The 21,631-nt window shown below is 40.6% G+C and overlaps 1 protein-coding gene across 2 annotated transcripts in view; it reads left to right on the forward strand.

Moving 5' to 3' along the window:
* The window catches only part of LOC107572376 (tyrosine-protein kinase receptor UFO-like), a 35,989-nt gene extending 14,678 nt beyond the window's left edge, over positions 1 to 21,311 (forward strand). The window contains exons 7-19 of one of the 2 annotated variants that reach the window (XM_016258811.1): positions 1,633 to 1,772; positions 1,980 to 2,124; positions 2,222 to 2,239; positions 3,582 to 3,711; positions 4,206 to 4,297; positions 16,173 to 16,268; positions 16,365 to 16,442; positions 16,531 to 16,623; positions 17,023 to 17,144; positions 18,066 to 18,175; positions 18,289 to 18,448; positions 18,788 to 18,924; positions 19,779 to 21,311. In XM_016258811.1, the coding sequence (XP_016114297.1) occupies positions 1,633 to 1,772; positions 1,980 to 2,124; positions 2,222 to 2,239; positions 3,582 to 3,711; positions 4,206 to 4,297; positions 16,173 to 16,268; positions 16,365 to 16,442; positions 16,531 to 16,623; positions 17,023 to 17,144; positions 18,066 to 18,175; positions 18,289 to 18,448; positions 18,788 to 18,924; positions 19,779 to 20,214 (1,757 nt within the window). In that variant the 3' untranslated portion in view covers positions 20,215 to 21,311. The remainder of the gene's footprint in view (positions 1 to 1,632; positions 1,773 to 1,979; positions 2,125 to 2,221; positions 2,240 to 3,581; positions 3,712 to 4,205; positions 4,298 to 16,172; positions 16,269 to 16,364; positions 16,443 to 16,530; positions 16,624 to 17,022; positions 17,145 to 18,065; positions 18,176 to 18,288; positions 18,449 to 18,787; positions 18,925 to 19,778) is intronic. The other variant, XM_016258812.1, reaches the window with a different exon arrangement.
* Positions 21,312 to 21,631: the final 320 nt, after the last annotated feature.

Raw genomic sequence — 21,631 nt, forward strand, 5'->3', positions numbered from 1 at the left:
AAACCCCCCTTCAAACTCATCGGCCAGATCCACCTGTGATCCCCACGAGCTCATTCCCTTCCGTGCCTCAGCAGCGGCGGGTCCTGAATCGCGGAAAGCAGATGGCTGCCCCTCTTTCCTCGAAAAGAGAGACAAATGAGAGCAGAGCTTTTTCCCTTGGAAAAAACGCTTGCAGTGCATGCTGATTGCCCCCTCGGAGGCATCGCGTGCGTGCTCTTTGCCCAAACAAACAACGCATAGATCGTGTGTGTCATTAGATGTTAAACAACGTCAACACGGATGCACACATCCTTAAATGCTTTGCTAGTGCTCGCCATAATGAGATGAATAGATCGCTCTTACCACAGAAATGCACGCTTCAAACAAAACAGTCAATGAAGACGAAGAAGAGAATGTGTGCTCCCGGCACCTATTTTATAGTTGCACCGGTAGTGACGTCATGCCTGTCGCCGGCCAACGAGTTGGTGTTTTTTCAATGTATGCTTCAGACACGGCTCACGACGAGGCATTCCCCATAGCGACCCCTAGAGGACGCAGTTCGAAGTTCCCATGAAAGGGAACTCAGAGCTGTTATCATGCCAAATGGAGGTTTCAAAAAGCATTGAATAAAATGGTGCCGTTAATTGTGTCCAATGTGTTTTAGAGAAAAACATTTGTCATAATGATATTTCCCCCCATTTTAAATTCTTATTCTCAAATGAAAGGTTAGATTTATGTGATTTTTTTAAAATAAAAGATCAAAATTATTAACAATGCAGATTTATTTTCACAGTCTTCTTTGATCATATTTACCAAGGGTGCCAACAATTCTGACCACGACTGTATGCATGGGGCATTTATTAGTAAGTGTCTCCCTTTGTCATAGCTTAAGCTCTGTCTCTTCTGTTTGTTCTCAGTGTTGGGATACTTGAACTTACACACATGAAATTATAATTCTCATGGATTCTGAAAACTGTCAAAGCATCTTTGTGTCTGTTCTTAATGTGGTTTCCCAAACCCGCCTGTTATATTTCACACTATTCTACACCTGTTAAAATGCTACAGCCAGAATCCAGGATTTACTTGGTGACGGAGGGTAAATTGAGGAAATTTACTGGCCAGAACGTGTACACAGGTTTTCGCATTGTCTCTTTAAAATAGACAGCTCTTTGTGTTTTTCGTATTTTACATGACATTTCCACAAGAAGTGCTATAAACTAAATCATTTTTCTTATATTGAGTTGCTTGTAGCATGTTTCACAGCAGTTTCAAAGTCTGTCCAGTGTCTGTCACTACACAGTGTTCAATTTTCTCAGAAACAGTTAAATGTGATTTTTATTTCATTAGTCATTTTACATCACATGTGCAATGCTGTACCAGTTTACTACATCAGAAAATCCATACACAGTGCAGATGTGATTTGAAAAATCAAAAAGTGTTTATTAATCAATAATCTACACCTGTAATCATAATTTGTGTGAAAACAATGGCGTTGGTGGCGTTGTACTGCCTCTAGTGTTCATTTCGCCTGGAAACTGCAGTGAAATTTGCAGTTTTGAGAAATGTAGGTATAGTAGCATATTTCTATTGAGCCTGGGTTATTTCACAATTTGAACGAGAATGTTAATTTGTGCTATTTTATTTGTGTTTTAGTTCCCAATACAGCCCCAGACAATGTGACGGTTGTGGTGAATGGAACAGAAGTGCTCCTGAGATGGTCAGAACCTCCTGGAAAGATGAATGGACGGCTGCAGGGATACATGATGGAGTACAGCGCACCTAACATGGAACAGGTGACCACACACACACACACACTGACAACAATATTTGTGTTTGCTTTTGGATTTCCATTCCTCCATCTCTGAAAAACATTACCATGTTTATATTTTTTATCATTTGTTTTCTCTATACTAAATAGCTGTATCAATCTGTCAGATTTCAGGAAGTAGTGTTTGATGTTGACTGGATTGCTTTGTTGTTTATGATGGATTGGTCTGCAGGTTGTGGTGGACACAGGTTTGGACACAGAGCTGTTTGTCAATCTCTCAGCCCCCCTGTCGAATGTTTCCTTTAGAGTGTGTGCATACACCGGAGCGGGACAGGGGCCCTGGACGCCCCTCCAAACCATCACACTCATTCATGCAGGTATGAAAGCAGGCAGACAGTAATCACATCTAAAATTCTCACAGGTCAAACAGTTCCACTGAATGTTCACGGTCTCTTTCCTTGCAATGTTTTGCAGAAACGGGGCAATCCAGAGGTGAGTGACACACACACATTTGTTTTTGGGAATAGTGGTTACATTCCATAAGCGTAATGGTTTTTATACTGTACAAGCTGTACAATTGCCCTACACCAACCCTACACCTAAACCTACCCCTTAAAGGAAACTGTGTGCATTTTTTCTTTCTGAAAAAAACTCACTCTGTATGATTTATAAGCGTTTTGAAATATGGGGACATGGGGCAATGTCCTCATAAATCACCTTCTCCTTGTAATACCTATGTCATACCCATGTCATTATACAATTTGTGTCTTCATATGTCACAAAAACGTGCACACACACACACACACACACACACCCACCATTATGGGAACTTCTTACTGACTTGTACATGTTTTTACATTGATCTAATTATATTTGTTCTACCTTGACCCTAACCCTCACAGAAACCTCTGTACTTGTGTGTTTTAATGAAGTTGTTATTTGATGTTGGGAACACTTCGTCCCACAAAAATAGGACCCACACAAAATATAGAAGTGGACTTTTCCTTTTACTTCCCTTATTTAGAGCCCTTCTTAAAATGCTGCTGTTGTTGTTGTTTTTCTTTCTGTCTGCTGTTGCTGTCTCAGAAAAGAGGAAATAAAAAGAGATATGAGGGCAAGAAATGAACAGAAAGAAATGCGAGGAAATTAGTTGCAGGCAAAACCTGAGAGGAGTTTTGTTGAGTGGGAGGCATGTGGAAAGACTTTCGGACGTTCTCTAGAAGCAACGCCCTGCTGTAAATATGGACACATATGCACTGAGGTCATTTTAATGAGCTAATTCAACCAGTGACGAGCTGAACAAAACATACATTCAGTCTCTAGTCTCTGAACAGATGACCATGATAAAATATAAAGACACATCAGATATTGGCCTGGTGGGGAGTGAGAGGTATGGTATGGCTTATTTACGCAACCCAAGTTTGAATCTAGCCTGGGGTGACTTAACTAGACGTAAACTACAGCTCACAGCTGCTTCTGTAATTGAAATAATACTGGCTGTGACTAGTTTGCAGTACAAAGTCTCAGGTGGCGACAGATGCCCGTTGGTAATGCTCTTCTAGTGTAAGGCAGATTTCAGACCTGTTTGAAATCTGTCCAGCCAGTTGCCAGTGCCAAGTCAGATTTGATGAAGTCAATGCTTTTTACTCAGCTTTACCGAAAATCATCACTCACAGCCCTCAATAAACAACTGTTCAAGAAAAAGCTCCATATCCTAAGTAGGCAGCTCATTAGGTTTCCACACTCCAGTGCTTGCATTCCTCTTTAGAATCTAATTTACATTGACAGTCTGGACATTTTAAATCTGAGTTTCTTTCTCTGCGTCTGTGTGAAGGTATCTTGAGTGCTCCGGCATTCTCCTGGCACTGGTGGTATGTGGTCATGGCCATCGCCACTGCCGTCGCTCTCACTCTGCTCTTGGCCGTGTACGTGACCAGGCTGAGGCGGAAGGAGACACGCTTTGGGTGGGTAGTAATGAGGCTTTCTGCTGTTTTTGCTGTATTCTGACACTGTGGGTGTGAGCAGAGATGCTACTGCTACTATTAAACCTAACTGGAAAATGAAAAGGCATACATGAACTACAGACATTAAATTGTCTGTAGTTGTAAGTGTGAATGTGTATGTCTGTTAGCAGGATGTTGGGATAGTCTCCAGCATCTCCTCATAACCCTACATGAGACAAGAGCTAAGGGACAGGAACTAGAAGGCACAAAACTCTCATCCTGATCCCATGGGGTCAATCTTCATTCCTTTTAGTAAAATAAAGTACTGAGAAGATGTGGGAGCTGTTTTAAGTGTACATATTTTGGTTTAGCAATGGTTACAACAGGTATAGTTTAGATATAACATTACCAAAAATATAATAACTGAATAAAGTAATGAAAAATACTAAGAGGTACTATTCCATGTGAAGAATATGTGGGCTTAAAGAGTTGCATTTGTGTGTGTTGTTGAAAAGTGAGGCGTTTGAACCCATGATGGAGAGCGGTGAACTCGTCGTTCGATACCGAGCTCGTCGAACGTACAGCCGACGCACAACAGAAGCCACACGTGAGTTTGCTTTCTCTCCAGTAATACTTTGCCTGACTGCTCGGAGCCTACAGAATCTTTACTTGCTCACACATGTAGCTGTAACTAGATCAGGAACACCTGCTCGAGAACTGATCCGTGGGAATCCCTTCTCCACGTCTTATGTAGGCGTTCTAATTTTCCTTTTCACCAAAATTTGAAAAGTTTGAAAATATGCCTTTCATTTTATTGTTAGAATGCTCAAAATTCAACAATTATCGATGATGTCATGTTATGATTAGCATACTAGATTTAGCATTTGGCAGATGCTTTTATCCAAAGTGACTTACATTGCATTCAAGTTACACATTTACATTTTATCAGTTCTTTCCCTGGCAGTCAGACCCATGACTTTGGCATTGATGTTCTGTCTGAGCGACAGGAAAGTGTCACACTAAAGTGTGATTGGTATTTTAAGACCACATATTTTGGTCTTTAAGGGTTAGTTCACCCAAAAATGAAAATTAACCCACTCATCCTAGGTGTATATGACTTTCTTCTTTCAGACGAATCCAGTCGGAGTTATATTAAAAATTGTCTTTGATCTTTCAAGCTGTTTCATGGCACTCAGCGGGTATTGCATGCATCAGTCCAAAAGAAGTTAAATAAAAAGCGCCCATCCATAAAAAAAACTGTCTCACATGGCTCCGGGGGGTGAACAAAGGCCTTCTGTAGTGAATCGATGCGTTTTTGTAAGAAAAATATCCATATTCAAAACGTAATAATCACTTTAATGTAGCTTGCGCTCACTGTTGTACACGGAAGCAACTCCGGGCTGATGACGTATGAGTTCAGCGCTGTGCATGTGCCGCTCAGAAGTGACAAACACGGAAACACAGCGGAGAGATCAAAACAAAACAACGGTCACTAATTAGAAGTACAAAACGAGGATTTGTAAAGAAGAATGTCGGAGGATTTCGATAAAAGCCAAGAGGAGACTGGTTTTCCTTTGCTAAAGTAAGGAAACTTTGCTTCCTTTGCTCCCGTTAACAAACGTTGGTTTTCACGAGACTCACCGGTGCATGCGCAGCACTTCCGTGTACAACTGTTGGCGCAAGCTACATTAAAGTAATTATTACATTTTGAATATGGATATTTTTCTCACAAAAAGCATCGATTCGCAACAGAAGGCCTTTGTTCACCCCCTGGAGCCGTGTGAGACACTTTTTATTATTATTGATGGGCACTTTTTATTTAACTTCTTTTGGACTGATGCATGCAACACCCGCTGAGTGCCATTAAACAGCTTGAAAGACCAAAGACAATTTTTAATATAACTCCGACTGGATTCATCTGAAAGAAGAAAGTCATATACACCTAGGATAACTTGAGGGTGAGTAATTTATGGACTAATTTTCATTTTTGGGTGAACTAACCCTTTAATGCAAAGAAACTGTTGTTTTGTGTTGATTCTCACATCCAGCTTCAGAGTGTCATGACAGCAGTGATTCATTTGCACAGACTGAAGACTAAAACCTAAACTTACCTTAAACTTTAACACTATTTTTTGCTGTCTTGCAAGTACTGCTATGTCTCTCAGAAAATATGCAAATAAGTACCCTTACTGTCATATAATTCAGCATTTCATCATGATGTGAGTTATAGATATGTAAGTTAATGGTCTCAAGAGTGTATTTCATGACAGAAGATCAGCCAGACTCCCTTCTGTGCACACTTGAGATGTTTTCACTGTTGTTTGAGAGTTGTGAAGGAAATGAGCGTGCACTCATAGCCTGCTATCACATTTCACCCTCAAAACTGGTGGATTTGTCTCTGACAGGGACATTTTGACACCAATGTGCCTCAACATGCAGGAGCAACAAAACTGGATAGAGAGAGGGAAAAGTTTACATAGAAACAGAGACCAATAGATAACATCACATATTCATGAGAAATGTTATTGACTTTAAAACCTGACAGAAAACCGCCACACACACACACACACACACACACACACACACACACACACACACACACTCTGAAACTTGCTGGTGTAGATGCTTGAGTAAATTATCATGAAGTCAGAGCTGGAATTAATAAACCTCAGCAAACAGACACACATACTTTCAATGCCACACACACTCATTACACATTACTTTGGTAATATGCAGGTATTAATACTTTACATGGTTGTAAACAGCTTGTACTATAATGTCTTACAGGTTCTTAGATACAGTGCTACTGAAGTGAACCATCAGTATTGCTCAACAAACTCCTATCCATACGCTTTAAACTGATGCAGCTAACATGAAATAATCATGAACAACACTCTTACAGCATTTATTTATCAGGCTTAATGTGCAATTTTACATATACGGATAAACTTTTAACAAGTTTTAACAAATTCCTAGATGAGAATACCACTTTTGAAAAAAGAGTGACTTTTATTTCTATAGCACTTTATACAAGAGCTTCACAGAGATAAACAGGAACATAGCAGAATCATTGATGGAAACTCAACTATGGAGACTGTAATTCTGCTGTAAAGCAGCTCTAAAAGACAAGTCAGTTCAGATCAATTTCAGTGTGAAGTTAATCAATCAGCTATAGGCAGCAATATTGTTATTCAGCTTTAGTCAGTTCAGTGTTAATTCAGTCCAGTTCAGTTCCAGTGTCTGTAAGATGCATTTCAGCGGTAAAGCAGCTCTACAGAAGACAGCAGTGCCTTACAGAACCAAACCACACACTAAAATCATGTTAACACAAACTGTTTCATCAGTGAGTATTTTAATGCCTGTTATTTTTTTCTGTTTGTTTTTTTTCTCTTTTACTTCCTTTGGAAGTGCCTCATTATAACCTCAGTTCTATTTCATCTCAGTCAACACGCCACAGTATGCGTCAGCCTCGCTAAGGATGAGCTGTCAGGAGACGTTATATCAAATTAACCATGCCCCGCTTGCAATCAAGGTCTATAAATACAGGTGCGATGTAGCCGGCTCTTTCTCTTTTTTTGCCTCCTACCTATCGATGAAAGCTGTTTGATGGTAAGATTTCGCTGTGCGTTCTTTTGTTGTATCTGGCTGACCGGAGTCTCTTTTTCCGCGAGGGTTTAAACTGTCGCATTGCCACATGCTTTTTGTAAACAAGTGCGTTGTGTGATTAAAGGAGCCTCTTCGCCGTGAGGGTGAAAGCTACCGTGGTTGTGTGTGTGTTTCACTTACAAAACGTAAGGTGAGTATATTTATATTTATATATTTATATTTATAATTGTATTTATATATATATTTTATAGGCATTTCATAACAAACAGCCAAAGAGGGGCCTCTTCACCTGTAAGGGTGAAAGTTACCGAGTAGAGGAGAGCTGTTTGTGATCGCAGCGTGGGAGTTTTATTGTAATTCAGACAAAGAGGCCTCTTCATCTCTGGAGACAAAAGCTATCTAACTAATTTAAGTTTCCTTCTTTTATGATGCAAGAGGAGAACACCACTGGTTTACCCTATGAGATGCCTGCAGGCAAAGAGCCACTTCGGTCTGAACGGGATCCTCATTAAGAGGGTGTCAGACGTAAACAAGCTTGTAAATGCAAGCATGTGGAAGGGGACATGGGTCAGCTTCAGAAGCAAATGCAAGGCAAATGCAAGAGACCCTGAACACTTTGTTAGTGGCTCCGTAATGGGTGGCAGAACCTCAAGACTTGGGGGTGCCATTATCAAAACGTCCATGCCGCCACCCTGATGAGCTTTCACTGGCAGCGTCTGGAGTGTTTGGAAGGGATGAAAATTATGTGCCTTCAGAACCAGAGGACATCTCTGAGTCAGAAACAGGGGATAGTGCTTCTGAGGCCTCAGAGGCTTTTGCACTGGACCCTTCAGATAAAGCAGTGATTTCCAGAGCAGCCGAGCGTGCAAAACTGCCTTCCCAGGCTGCTTCAACATCAACCTCAGTGTTTGATAGAGGCCCTCAGCATCGTAAAACAGAGGGGTTGCCAATACTTCCTGATTTTATAATGGAGTTGCAGTCTTCCTGGAAGGCCCCTAGTTCTACAGCCCTCCCTAGGGCACAGCTGGGCAACCTGGCAGGGGCAGTAACTTATGGGCTTGCTACAGCTCCTCAGATCGGACCCACATTTGCTATGCTGACTGGGGCTATGGCCAGGACTGGAAGAGATGCTACACACCCTAACAAGCATGGTAGAATAATTGACAGTCAACTGCGGAAAGCCTATCATGCCTCTGCCTTGTCGGCAAGACTTGCTTGCACAAACTCTCTCCTCTTGGTTTATTTAGAGGGTCTGCTGCAGGATTTCTCCTCCACTTTGACAGAGGAGGAAAACATCCCAGAAACATTGCGAGAGGTTGATATGCTGATCAGAGGAACAAGTGCACACGCCCAAGCCCTGGGGCAATCCTTGGCCAATATGGTTCAAGCACGCCGTCAGGTATGGCTATCTCAAGCTAATTTGTTAGATCAAGACTGCATGGCAGTCATTGCAGCTCCATTAGTGCCTGGGGAGGCCTTTGGACCCCATGCAGAAGCAGCCTTGGAGCAGTCTCGTAGAACAAGAGAACTGACTCGATCAGTGGATAGAGCACCAGCTACTCGTGGGCAACACATCAGCTGGGAGCAGAAATTGGGCTCGGGCAGAATCATCAAACCAGGCCTTCGTAGGTCAGCGCTGGTCTGCATAAGACCAAGCCAAGGAGTCCGGCAGTCCTTTCGTAGGACACGAAAGGCAGAGTCTTCCAGCATACGTGCAGCAGGAGGGAGAAACCGTTACTGACGGTTATCAACCTCTGGCCCCACGTTTTTCCAGTCAACACCTCTTCCACTGGCGCAAATGCACTCAATGTCCATGGGTGCTGAGCACTTTGGAGTTCGGATACAGGCTCCAATTCAAATACAAGCCACCCCAATTTCAAGGGATTGTTCCTACTGTTTTGAGAGAAGAGACACAGTGCAGGTCTCTGAAAGACGAAGTCTTAGTTCTTTTCAGCTTCAGGAGAAGCAGGTGATTGTTCGTTCAGACAGCACAACAGTCGTGTCATACATAAATCACCAGGGTGGTGTACGTTCAATATCCCTACACTGGAAGGCCCGGGATCTCCTGTTATGGGCACATGTTCAAGGGGTGTCCGTGAGGGCTGTACACTTGCCGGGAGAGGACAACGTAGCAGCCGACCTCTTGTCAAGGGGGGGTCCCAGGCCAGGAGAATGGCGACTTCACCCAGCAGTGGTACAGGCCATCTAGCTTCGTTTCATGAAGGCCAAAGTAGATCTTTTTGCCACACAGGAAACCACACACTGTCCCCTGTGGTATTCAATGGTGGGCCCCAGAGGGCACCTAGAGGTGGATGCTTTGGCAAACGAATGGCCCCCAGTACTCCTGTATGCATTTCCTCATCTCCCACTTCTGCCTTCAGCCTTAGACAAGGTGAGAATTTTGAAGTCCAAAGTCCTGCTGGTGGCACCAGATTGGCCTCAACAGTCATGGATGCCAGATTTAATCGCTTTGCTGGGAGGGTCACCATGCTGTCTCCCAGTCAGACAGGACATGCTGTCTCAGGCCCTTAGGTCAGCCACTTCTCGTCCTGTGTGTGGCTCGAAATTGTGTCTGATAATTTATTATGTCAATTAGATACAAATATGTATGACTCAAATCCATCTACTTTAAGAATTATTGGTTTGGAAATTGTAACTGGATCGATTAGAAAGGGTGATAGATTACAAAGACTTCTACAAAGGAAAACCTTTTGGATTTTTCAGCTAAAAGCCACCGTTTTTCCTGGTTTGAATGAGGAATTAGATTTAACTCCATATTTGTGAAATGATTATCAGTACGATCATTATTATTATTATCAAGATATATATATATAATTTTTTTTTGTTTTTGTTTTGTTTTTGTACATGTGATTATATTTCAAAACTGTTAATGATGCTATTGGTCCCCCCTGTAATGAGTATTTTGGTTTCTCCCATTTCAACTGAGCAACTGATTATATCTACACCTGTGACTAATTTTGTACTTGACACACTCTGAGGAAGGCTGGATGGCCGAAATGAATCAGTGTGCAAGTGTTCTAGTCATTTTTAATGTTTCTAGAGTGAGCCATGTTTAAATAAAGGCTTTTTAACATTTTGGAACTGGAAGAAGTGCCTTGGATCCGTAGTTTCTATAGATATAATTTTGAACCCTACCAAAGAGCACCTTCTGGGACTATTAAACGGAGGTCCTTTCGAAATGATTATCAGTACGATCATTATTATTATTATCAAGATATATATATATATAATTTTTTTTTGTTTTTGTTTTGTTTTTGTACATGTGATTATATTTCAAAACTGTTAATGATGCTATTGGTCCCCCCTGTAATGAGTATTTTGGTTTCTCCCATTTCAACTGAGCAACTGATTATATCTACACCTGTGACTAATTTTGTACTTGACACACTCTGAGGAAGGCTGGATGGCCGAAATGAATCAGTGTGCAAGTGTTCTAGTCATTTTTAATGTTTCTAGAGTGAGCCATGTTTAAATAAAGGCTTTTTAACATTTTGGAACTGGAAGAAGTGCCTTGGATCCGTAGTTTCTATAGATATAATTTTGAACCCTACCAAAGAGCACCTTCTGGGACTATTAAACGGAGGTCCTTTCAGCAAGTAGCGCTCCAATATATTTTCTTTGAGTTGTTAATGTAAGGACATTGGGTTATACCTCTATTTGGAGTGGCTCCACGGACACCTTTCCTGCGTTTTGCTGAGACAAATCTTTGAATGAACTGGTGGATAATTTGAAGACCCTGTACAACAATGGAACGTAAGAAAATTTTATCTTTTTCTCATGAGGAGGGCCAAAATATCATTGTGGCAGGGACTTTGTTGAGCACATCTAATACATCTGAGGAGGTTAATGAAGACTTAACGGGTACTTTCATGAAATTGAAAAAACTTCTCCAAAAAGATGTGAAGCTTGAACTGAATGCAATTACCCTTTCTGATTACTGGAGCCATGATCTCATTCCACGGGGATTACGTATTAGAAAATTTCCTGCCCATAGCATGGACAATAAGGAATTTACTGAGAAATGGGAGGCTATCCTTAACAAATGTTCACTAGACTTAATGTTACTATTGATTGAAGAATCCAAAAAAGATAGACTAAAGGTTCAATAGGAGATAAATGAAATTAGAAACCAACTTGAAAATAATGCAGTGACTGAAGAAAAAGAAAATTTGGAAGTCCAATTACAGGATGAACTGCTTAAATTTACTGAAAATGTAAAGAAACAGAAGGTGGACAAATTTAAGAGAGATAAAAAGGATTATAATGATGGAAGGGTTTACACCTGGAAAAGACCAACACGTAATAAGCAGAGAGGATTGTCAGAAAAGAGAACACAGCGCACCGAACTTTCAGTCTCTTTTAACTTTACCAGTAGTGATGATAATTACCTTTCTGATAGTAGAGCTGATTCCAGCAGTTTTTTACAGTCACAGCCCAAACCAATAATGAACCATTCAAGAGCAAGAGAAAGAAAGAAGACAGTTAAACAATCAACGGCGTCCGAGTACATGCAGTCTTACCAAAAGGACACTGTAGTGAATTTGTCAAGTTTTCCATTAACAGATGATGCTGTACAAGTTTTATCAAAAGGCCTCTCATTTGCTCCGACGCTTCAAACAACAGAATTCAAAACTAAAATGTACTTATTTCGTTTCCATCGCAATTTGCATTTGAGAGCATGGTATGGACGAACAACTCAAATACCGACTGACATGTCAAGAGAGAACCAAGAATCTTCAAGAAATCCCTCTAAGTTTAAACCAAAATCTTACGTTCTGCCTCCAATCCAGAATGCAACCATTAATACCTTTGTCAAAAAGGTCAATTATGATGTAGAATTACTTTTTAAGAAGGATATTAAGGCATCGAAAAAGAACCTAACAAGAAAAGAGCAAGATGCATTGATCTCCTTATCAACTAATAAAGATTTGGTCATTAAGCCAGCAGATAAAGGTGGAGCTGTTGTAATATGGAGTAGAGACTTGTTGTTACGGGGCTGACGAGACGTGAGACTTGCGGATCCATTCGCAGAGCTTTATTAGACACAGACAGAGACGTGGTCATACAGCAGGCATGGGTCAGATGAGGGCAAACAGGTATATGGTGGGCAAAACACAAGAATAGTCCTAGAGCTAGCACAGGTCGACGATCGGCAGACAGAATCAAAAGGGGCAAGACAAAAGGGGTGAATCCAGGGAACCAGGCGAAGATCAGAAACCGGGAAGGCTAAGGCTAAGGCAAATGACTAGGGCTAAGGCTAAGGCAAACGACTAGGGCTAAGACTAAGGCTAAGGCTAAGGCTAAGACAAATGACTAGGGCTAAGGCTAAGGCTAAGGCAAACGACTAGGGCTAAGGCTATGGCTAAGGCTATGACAAACGACTAGGGCTAAGGCTATGGCTAAGGCTAAGGCTAAGGCTATGACAAGGGCTCCGTAAGGTAGCTATCTCTAGGAGAGAGATAAATGCTGAAACAATACTCGGCAGAGGGAAGGGATCAGAGTGAGTGTTAAATAGTGAGGGAGTGATATGAACCAGCTGGGTGCAATCAGTGTAAACAGGTGTGTGCAATTCGTGCTGAGTGCAATCAGTGCAATGCATGATGGGAAATGTAGTCCGGGGTGCTTTGCAACAGTTTGTGTGGTGCGAGAGACAATGAAAAGGAAAGTTCATGGACCGGATTCGTGACACTTGTATATAGAAGAGGCCTATCGACAACTTAAAAATGAGGACTTTTATCAACATCTACGGAATGATCCAACAGAAATTATGAAAAAAGAATTGCTACCTTTATTAACTGATGCAAGAGAAAAGAGCTGGATTATGGATAATGAATTAAAATGTCTCTATGTTAAAAATCCACGCATTGCATGTTTTTATATGTTGCCAAAAATTCACAAAAATTTGAACAAACCTCCTGGACGTCCTATCATTTCTAATAATGGGAGTCTCTTGGAACCATGTTCACAATATATTGATTATTTTATTAAGCCTTTGGTACCCACCCTTCCAGCCTATATTCAGGACACAACAGATGCAATTAAAAAAAAACAAGGATATTGGTTCTGTTGATCCTGCCTCTCTGTTGGTAGTTATGGATGTGGAGGCTTTATATACTAACATCAACCATGATGAGGGCCTTCGAGCCTTAAGATATTACATAACATCTGGATTGATGGATGAGAGTCCTCCAGCAGAATTTATCCTGACACTAACGGAATGGACTTTGAAACATAACGTGTTTGTGTTTGAAGATAACTTTTTCCAACAGGTTAAAGGTATGGCTATGGGAGCATGTTTTGCACCAAATTATGCCAATCTTTTTTTGGGACAGTGGGAGAAGGAGTGTGTGTTTAATGTTATGACTAATCCTTTTTTTACGAAAATAAAATGGTGGACCAGATATATTGATGACATCTGCATGATTTTTGAAGGAGATGAAACCGAATTACAAAATTTTCATGCATTTTTGAATTCCATAAATACATGTATTAAGTTGAGCCTTGAATACAATCAGGAGAAAATACATTTTTTAGACATTTCTATTTATAAAGATCAAGATGGATGTATACATACTTCACTTTTCAGAAAGAATACAGATCGTAACACCATTTTGCACGGAAAGAGCTTTCATCCAAAACATCTGACAGAAAGCATTCCACTGGGTCAATTCCAAAGATTAAAACGGATATGTGATCAAGACTCTGAATTTCATCGTCTGGCTATGGACATGAATTATCGTTTTAAAGAAAAGAGTGGTCGATCAGGCTTTGAATAAAGTGTCACCACTACAACAGGATGACCTACTCAACAAGAAAAGCAAGAAGAACAGCTCCACACAACCATATTTTGTTATGGAATTCAGTACTGTCTCACATGACATCATGCGTATAATAAAAAGGAACTGGGGGATTATCCAAAGTGATCCAAGTCTACGTGAGATTTTTCAGGAGCCTCCAATTGTGAGCTATAGAAAGGCTCCTACAATTAAAGACAGAGTTGTGAGAAGTCACTTGCCTGCTATGAAACAGACAACATGGTTGGACAGAGGAATACGAGGCATGTTTAAGTGTGGACATTGCAATCATTGTGAGAATGTAATTCAAACTAAATCATTTATGGATGTTTGCACAAAGAAACTGTATTTAACTGGATCCTTCATTAATGGTAAAAGTACGCATGTAATTTATAGGCTTCAATGTCCTTGTAACTGTCTCTACGTGGGTCAGACTAAACGTAGACTGAAAGATAGATTATGGGATCACAAAAATGCAATTCGTACAAGAAACAAAGATTACCCCATGGCAGTACATTATGCATCTACACATGACTCAAATTAGTCTACTTTAAGAATTATTGATTTGGAAATTGTAACTGGATCGATTAGAAAGGGTGATAGATTACAAAGACTTCTACAAAGGGAAGCCTTTTGGATTTTTCAGCTAAAAGCCACCATTTTTCCTGGTTTGAATGAGGAATTAGATTTAACTCCATATTTGTGAAATGATTATCAGTACAATCATTATTATTATTATCAAGATATATATCTATATATATAATGTTTTTTTGTTTTTGTTTTTGTACATGTGATTATATTTCGAAATTGTTAATGATGCTATTGGTCCCCCCTGTAATGAGTATTTTGGTTTCTCCCATTTCTATTGAGCAACTGATTATATCTACACCTGTGACTAATTTTGTACTTGACACACTCTGAGGAAGGCTGGATGGCCGAAATGCATCAGTGTGCAAGTGTTCTAGTCATTTTTAATGTTTCTAGAGTGAGCCATGTTTAAATAAAGGCTTTTTAACATTTTGGAACTGGAAGAAGTGCCTTGGATCCGTAGTTTAATTAGATACAAATATAGTTTATGAATAAAAATGAAGCAGAATTCAGAGCATCTTCCTACAAATTGAACATGAGCTGCGATTGAACGGGATTTTTTTTTTCTTTTCTGATCTCTTGGATTGTGGATTGAATAAAAATGAAAATGGTGCTTTGTTTTCCACCAGTAAACGCGTGGCATACCTTCCCACTAGATCACTAAACCCCGCCCTTGAGACTGATTGACAGCTGACTGTGATACGCATTGGACATGCAAGTGCGAAGGGGATTGTGATTCCATTGAATTTTGTGCGGGTTGGAGGACGCAGAGAAAGTGAAACACCAAATGGTGATTTTCTATTGCTGTTCCAAAAAGACAGAATCATAACTCTTAAGACCTTGGAACCGCAATTGCAAGTGGACGTTGCGTTTCTATTTAAAATTTGACAGACATATTACATAAATGGAAAAGAAAATGGAAACACAAATGCGCAATTTGCAATTGAATTTGGATTATGTCACAATGTATGCGTCCACAAATTGAAAACGCAATACAATTGCAAATACAATTTTCACAGCAGTTTTCTTTTTGCTTCTTTTTTCTGGTTGGCAAATACAATTTGCAACTCCTTTTGAATTGTGTCCTAAATATCATTCCAATAGTACCTCTCATTTTGTCATCTGAATAGAAATAAAACAGACAATTGTCTCTTCAGAAAGGTTCAGATTTACATGTACATAACACATGATAAGCAAGTTCATGTAAACTTGCAGACACTTGAAATAAAGCAAGTGTAAACATAAAAATCATTGTGTATTCAGCGTCAGCAAGGTATCACCTTTAACTCTCAGCTGACTTTGGTTGATTGTGTCACTTGATGATCATATTACATTACAGAGAGAGCATTGTGTCAGTGTCAAAACCAGGTTTCTCTTTAAAGAATCTATTGTTTTTTTCACATGTTGTTGAAAACACTCAAAGCAGCTTTGAAATTGGATGCTGATCTCTCAGATGGCTCGTTCTTTTCTCAGTGAACTCTCTGGGGATCAGCGATGAGCTCAAGCAAAAGCTACAGGATGTAATGGTGGACAGACACAAGCTAACGTTGGGAAAAACACTTGGGGAAGGTGAGCGTTACGTAACTGCCGTAGGGAACCACGTGCTGTATTGTCTGGACTGAATGGGATGTGTGTGTGTGTCTGTGCGTGCGTGTGTGTGTGTAGGTGAGTTCGGCTCTGTGATGGAGGGTTCGCTCACTCAGGAGGACTCTGTGCTCAAAGTGGCAGTGAAGACCATGAAAAGTGAGTCAAAAGTGACTGCAGCATATCTGAAAACACCTGTGATCATTCTCATAAGACTAACCTCATCCTCCTGCTGTGTTTTGCTCAGTTGCCATCTGCACTCGCACTGAAATGGAAGATTTCCTGAGAGAGGCGGCGTGCATGAAGGAGTTCGATCATCAGAACGTCATGCGGCTTCTTGGTAAGTATGTTCACTCTTTCAGTCTCCCGGCAAAAAAAAACGACAAGAAAGTTTTACTTTCATTAACATGAAATTCTCCTCCATCTCGACAAATACAGTAACAGGAGGCCAGTCACATGGTCTAACACTTCAGGAAACACATTAACACAGTATATTAATACACAGAATTATTGAAGTGCATCGTATTCAGTAGCTGAGAATATTTTAATCACAGAAATAAGGACATGAAAGAAGTTGCAGCAGACTTGAATGAGCTCAGAATAAAAACAGACATCAGCAATTCAATATTTTGACCAGTGCCTCTTCACATGAATTACATCTTCAGAGTAAAACTGAATATCCAGTAAGAACTAGTGTGAGACAGGCTGGATGAGCGTGATGGTTTGTGTTGTGTGACAGGTGTGTGTCTGCAGACGGTGGAGAGTGAAGGCTATCCGTCTCCTGTCGTCATTCTTCCCTACATGAAGCACGGCGACCTCCACAGCTACCTGCTGTACTCCAGACTTGGAGACGCACCTGTGGTGAGTGCACTGAAAAGCTCTGAGGGGATCGGGCAAATAAAAACGATATATGGCAAACTGCATTAAGATGTAGATCAGAAGAGTGCTTTAGCATCGATTAAGAGATTAAAAGAGAGGCAGTTCACCCGGAAATGAAAGGTCTGTAATCATTTGTTCACCCTTATGTCATTCCAAACCTGTGACTTTCTTTCAGAAAAGATGTTCATGATCATGCTCTTTTTCATAAAATGAAAACATAAATAAAAATGTTCATACTAACTAAATAAAGAAATAAATATGTTGGAACCACATCAATGTGAGTAAATTTAGTTTTTGGGTGAACAATTCCTTTAAATAATAATGTATTTATCTGAATAAAAAAAAAATCTGAATCTGTGAAAAAAAAGTTTAATATTTTGGATGTTATGCACAAATTTGAAAAAGTGTCTCATACAGACACAGCTTGTCCTATCTGGCACAAGCATTTCTCTCTAAAAGAAGTCTTTTTAACAAACATTACACCATCGCTGCTAAATGTAAACACTGGAGGAAAGCAAGGCCGTTCTCTCTGATGCAATCGCAGTGAATGATTCTGTCAAGATCTAATTGATGACTGGTTTGTTTTGTGGCTAGATGCACATTCTCATGGTCAGAGTTGTGAAACTCCTTTGTAATCATAAATGAAGTTCCTCTAAAGCACGGACGTCAGGCACAGTGCATTCTCTCAGGAACATGTTGTACCGCAGAAGTGTTTTTAAAAGCCCACTGGTCTATGATTTCTGTTATTGTCTGTGGTCAGAGCAGAATCTGGGAAAGTCTCTGGCTCCACCTATCTGTCAAAGCAAGAACAAGAAAAAAACTTTCACTTACTAATGTTACATTACATTGAAAAAAATCATTGATGTTTTAAATATTTGGATTATCTCTGTCTCTTTCGTGTAGTATCTGCCCTCTCAGATGCTAGTGAAGTTCATGACAGATATCGCCAGAGGAATGGAGTACCTGAGCAGAAAAAACTTCATTCACAGAGACCTGGCAGCTCGAAACTGCATGTGAGTGCTGATGGAAACAAACACACAGCTCATGTGCTTCGTACACTGCTGCTTAATACAGAAATCTCCATACTATATTGATTTGAGTGTTTTATTTGATCTCTGGTAACCAGGTTAAATGAGAACATGAATGTGTGTGTGGCTGACTTTGGCTTGTCGAAGAAGATCTATAACGGAGACTACTACAGACAAGGGCGCATCTCTAAGATGCCTGTCAAGTGGATCGCCATCGAGAGTCTGGCGGACAGAGTGTACACTACTAAAAGTGACGTGGTAATTCATCCTCGATTTGATAAACAATGATAAAGAACAGATTCATAGCATTCCAGAGCTAGAACAAGCGTAGCAGTGGACGTGTTTCTGATCCCTATTCACACTAGAGCATTAAAAATATTTACAATGTAGAGAGAGATTCATAATTGACATTAAAATACATGTGCCTGGTCTTTTTGAGAATGATGCATCGGTGCACATTATTCCAAAGCTATCAAAATGTAATAATTTGTTAGACCTCTGTAACTTAATCTATTGTTTTACAGTAGTGAGTATCATTTACTGCTCTCTTTCTGAGCGTTCATATAGTTTATGAAGGTGCATTTGTCTGTCCTGCAGTGGTCATTTGGAGTGACAATGTGGGAGATCGCGACTCGAGGTCAGACACCGTACCCTGGAGTGGAAAACAGTGAAATCTATGATTATCTGAGGCAGGGCAACCGTCTGAAACAGCCTCCAGACTGCCTCGACAGCATGTGAGTTTGCCTTTCAAAAACCTGCATGGCTTTTCACACTGTGCTTGGACCTGGCTTAACATATATTTAACCTCTGGTTAACACTACATTCATCCTCAGCTTAAGCTTTGCTTTAAAGGAAGTAGCACTGCTGGGTTATGAATGCGTATAGAAGGAACCAATGCAGTGCTAGAATCAACAAAACTTTGACTGATGTGATTGTCATGTGGTGGTTATTGCTGTGTCACTGAAACAGCAACAAAGTGAAGGCTTTTGTTATTTATTTGACAATATTTGTTATTTGATCATTTATTTATTTATTTGATAATAGAGATATTAAAATAGAGTATGAAGCAGAAAGGTTATGTTATTTATTTATATCTTGTGGCTATACTATTCAGATAGTGATCATTTTTATGAGAATTGGCCCCATTTACTTGTAAACGCCTCACTGTAAAGCAGATATTTCATGATCAAAAAATAAAAATAAAATGGTGATGATCAAAATTGTCACAAATGCTGTTGACTGAAATTAACTTCCAAACTGGTTTTACAGACACTTTTACCAGTGGTCAGCCATTCAGACTGCAAACTCAAAATCTTTTTATTTTGTGACACTACTGAATAGAAGTGCAAGTAACACCATCTGTATTTTAGTATGGTGTCCTATTCAGTATGTTATTTAAAAACCTGGAAACGGTACTGAATAAAATCCAGCTCTGGATTCCCAGCCCTACATGTGTCTGTATTACAGCCAAACCAGAGCATTGTCTGAAGAAAAGACTGTTATTTTTTGTGTGAAAAACATCACAACATCACAGCCAATCATGAGACAAGCAGTGCTTGACATTCTTGCCATCTGTGTGTTTTCACAGCTATTCCCTGATGTTTTCCTGCTGGCTGCTGAGCCCGAAGGACAGGCCGAGCTTTGAGATCTTGTGCTGCGAGCTCGAGAAGGTCCTGGAAGATCTTCCGAGCCAAGACCCAGATGAGATACTCTATGTCAATATGGAGGAGACCTCCGGAGAGCTGGGGGCCGTGGGGGGCTGGGACCCCATAATGGGGGTCCCGTGTGCTCTCGGGGCCCTGAAGGGTTCGGGCTCAGTGGCCACTGTAGAAGTCCACCACCCCAACCGCTACGTGATCTGCCCCCAGCATGAGAACCAGCGCCTCCTCAACGCCGACTCCATGGAGAGTCTGACCCTGACGGGGCCCGTGCCTTCCTCCTGCTCTACCCCAGTGCCCTCTGAAGGGCCGTCCCCGGAGGACAGAGACGAGAAGAAGAGAGTGCCACGGCTGACAGGGACCTAGACTGCCTGGTGGACTGCCGAGCTATCATTTTGCACAGACACGCCAGACATTCAGTGTTTAAAGTGAATTGTCTTTTTTATGCTTTTCAGACAAACATGCTTCCTTTTCATTCCAAATTGTCCTTTATGTTCAGCCTGTGTCATGAGAAATCAGTTTCCAGCGATAAGTAATTTGTCAAGTGATTTGCGCAGCATCAACCCATATTGCAGATCATTGGTGTTTTGAATGATGTTTGCTTACTGTTGCTCATACATGCAGGGATTCATACTTACTGAACGATTTTAGCCCGAAACTGCATCGTGTCCTGCGGTGTGAAATCTATTTTGACTGGAAAATTACATCAGCGATGACCTACAGCCAATGAGAGAGCAAGATACAGGGCAGCGGGAAGTTCAGGGGGAGGAGTCATAGACCTGTGACAGAGCACGCATAGCTTCTGCAAGCCACCATTGCCTGTTCAGGTTTTTTTTTTTTTTTTACTGCAAACCAGCATACAGACTTGTATCGCAAGCTTCTTGTGGGCTACAGTTTCTAACAGGAAGAGATCCAGGCTGGCGCGAGAACTGTCTCACAGGCAGCCTTACATTATTTCCTGTATCACTTCTCGCGAGGGTTCAGTTGTGAAATGTAGTTTGTAGACCAGAGTTGTCACCTGAAAGGTTGTGTAATGAATGAACCTCTGTCGTGTCGTGTGCACACAACAGCAACTAGACTGAACAGAAATCCAGCTACTCGTGCAAAATCATGCAGGGTGTTCCCGGCATTAGTGTTAGTGATCTGAATAACCCCATACCTCTGTGTTTTACACTTTGGGGATGGACATGAATGACCCCTTAAATTATACGGCTTGTTTAGGAGATGTATTACTTTTTAAAGACATTTAGTTTATAAAAACGTAAGAGACATGGGAGTGGGCTTGTCTTTTCTTTTTTTTTTTAATTAGTCCAGAAAGCAAGCACCAAGAACACCATAGTAAACGCATGGCATTGCCTTAAGAACTACTGCACACTCTTTAAAAATGCTTCCTAATAGGGTGTTTTCACAGTGATGCAATAGAAGAAATTTTGGGTTTCCAAAGAACCTTTCAGTGATCAGTTCTTAAAAGAACCGTTTTTGTCTTAGATTGAAGAACATTTTTAATAATCTGAAGAATCTTTTTCCACTATAAAGACTGTTTTGTTCAATGGAAAGATTCCATGGATTTTAAAGGTTCTTAATGGAACCGTCAATGCCTAAAAATAACCTCCTTTTTAAGAGTGTGTGTGCAGTGGCAGGGCTACGGAAGTTGATCAACAAATCAAATATCTTCTTGCATGCTTTTAGAGTTAAAACCCTTGTTCCAGAAAATCAGCACACCTGCAGTCTTATGAGACTGATATCAGTCGGCTGGAATCTGACCAGTTAAAGACCCTGTTCT

This window comes from Sinocyclocheilus grahami, unplaced genomic scaffold (assembly GCF_001515645.1).
Source record: "Sinocyclocheilus grahami isolate Dianchi unplaced genomic scaffold, SAMN03320097.WGS_v1.1 scaffold1741.1, whole genome shotgun sequence".
Taxonomy (NCBI): Eukaryota; Metazoa; Chordata; class Actinopteri; order Cypriniformes; family Cyprinidae; genus Sinocyclocheilus; species Sinocyclocheilus grahami.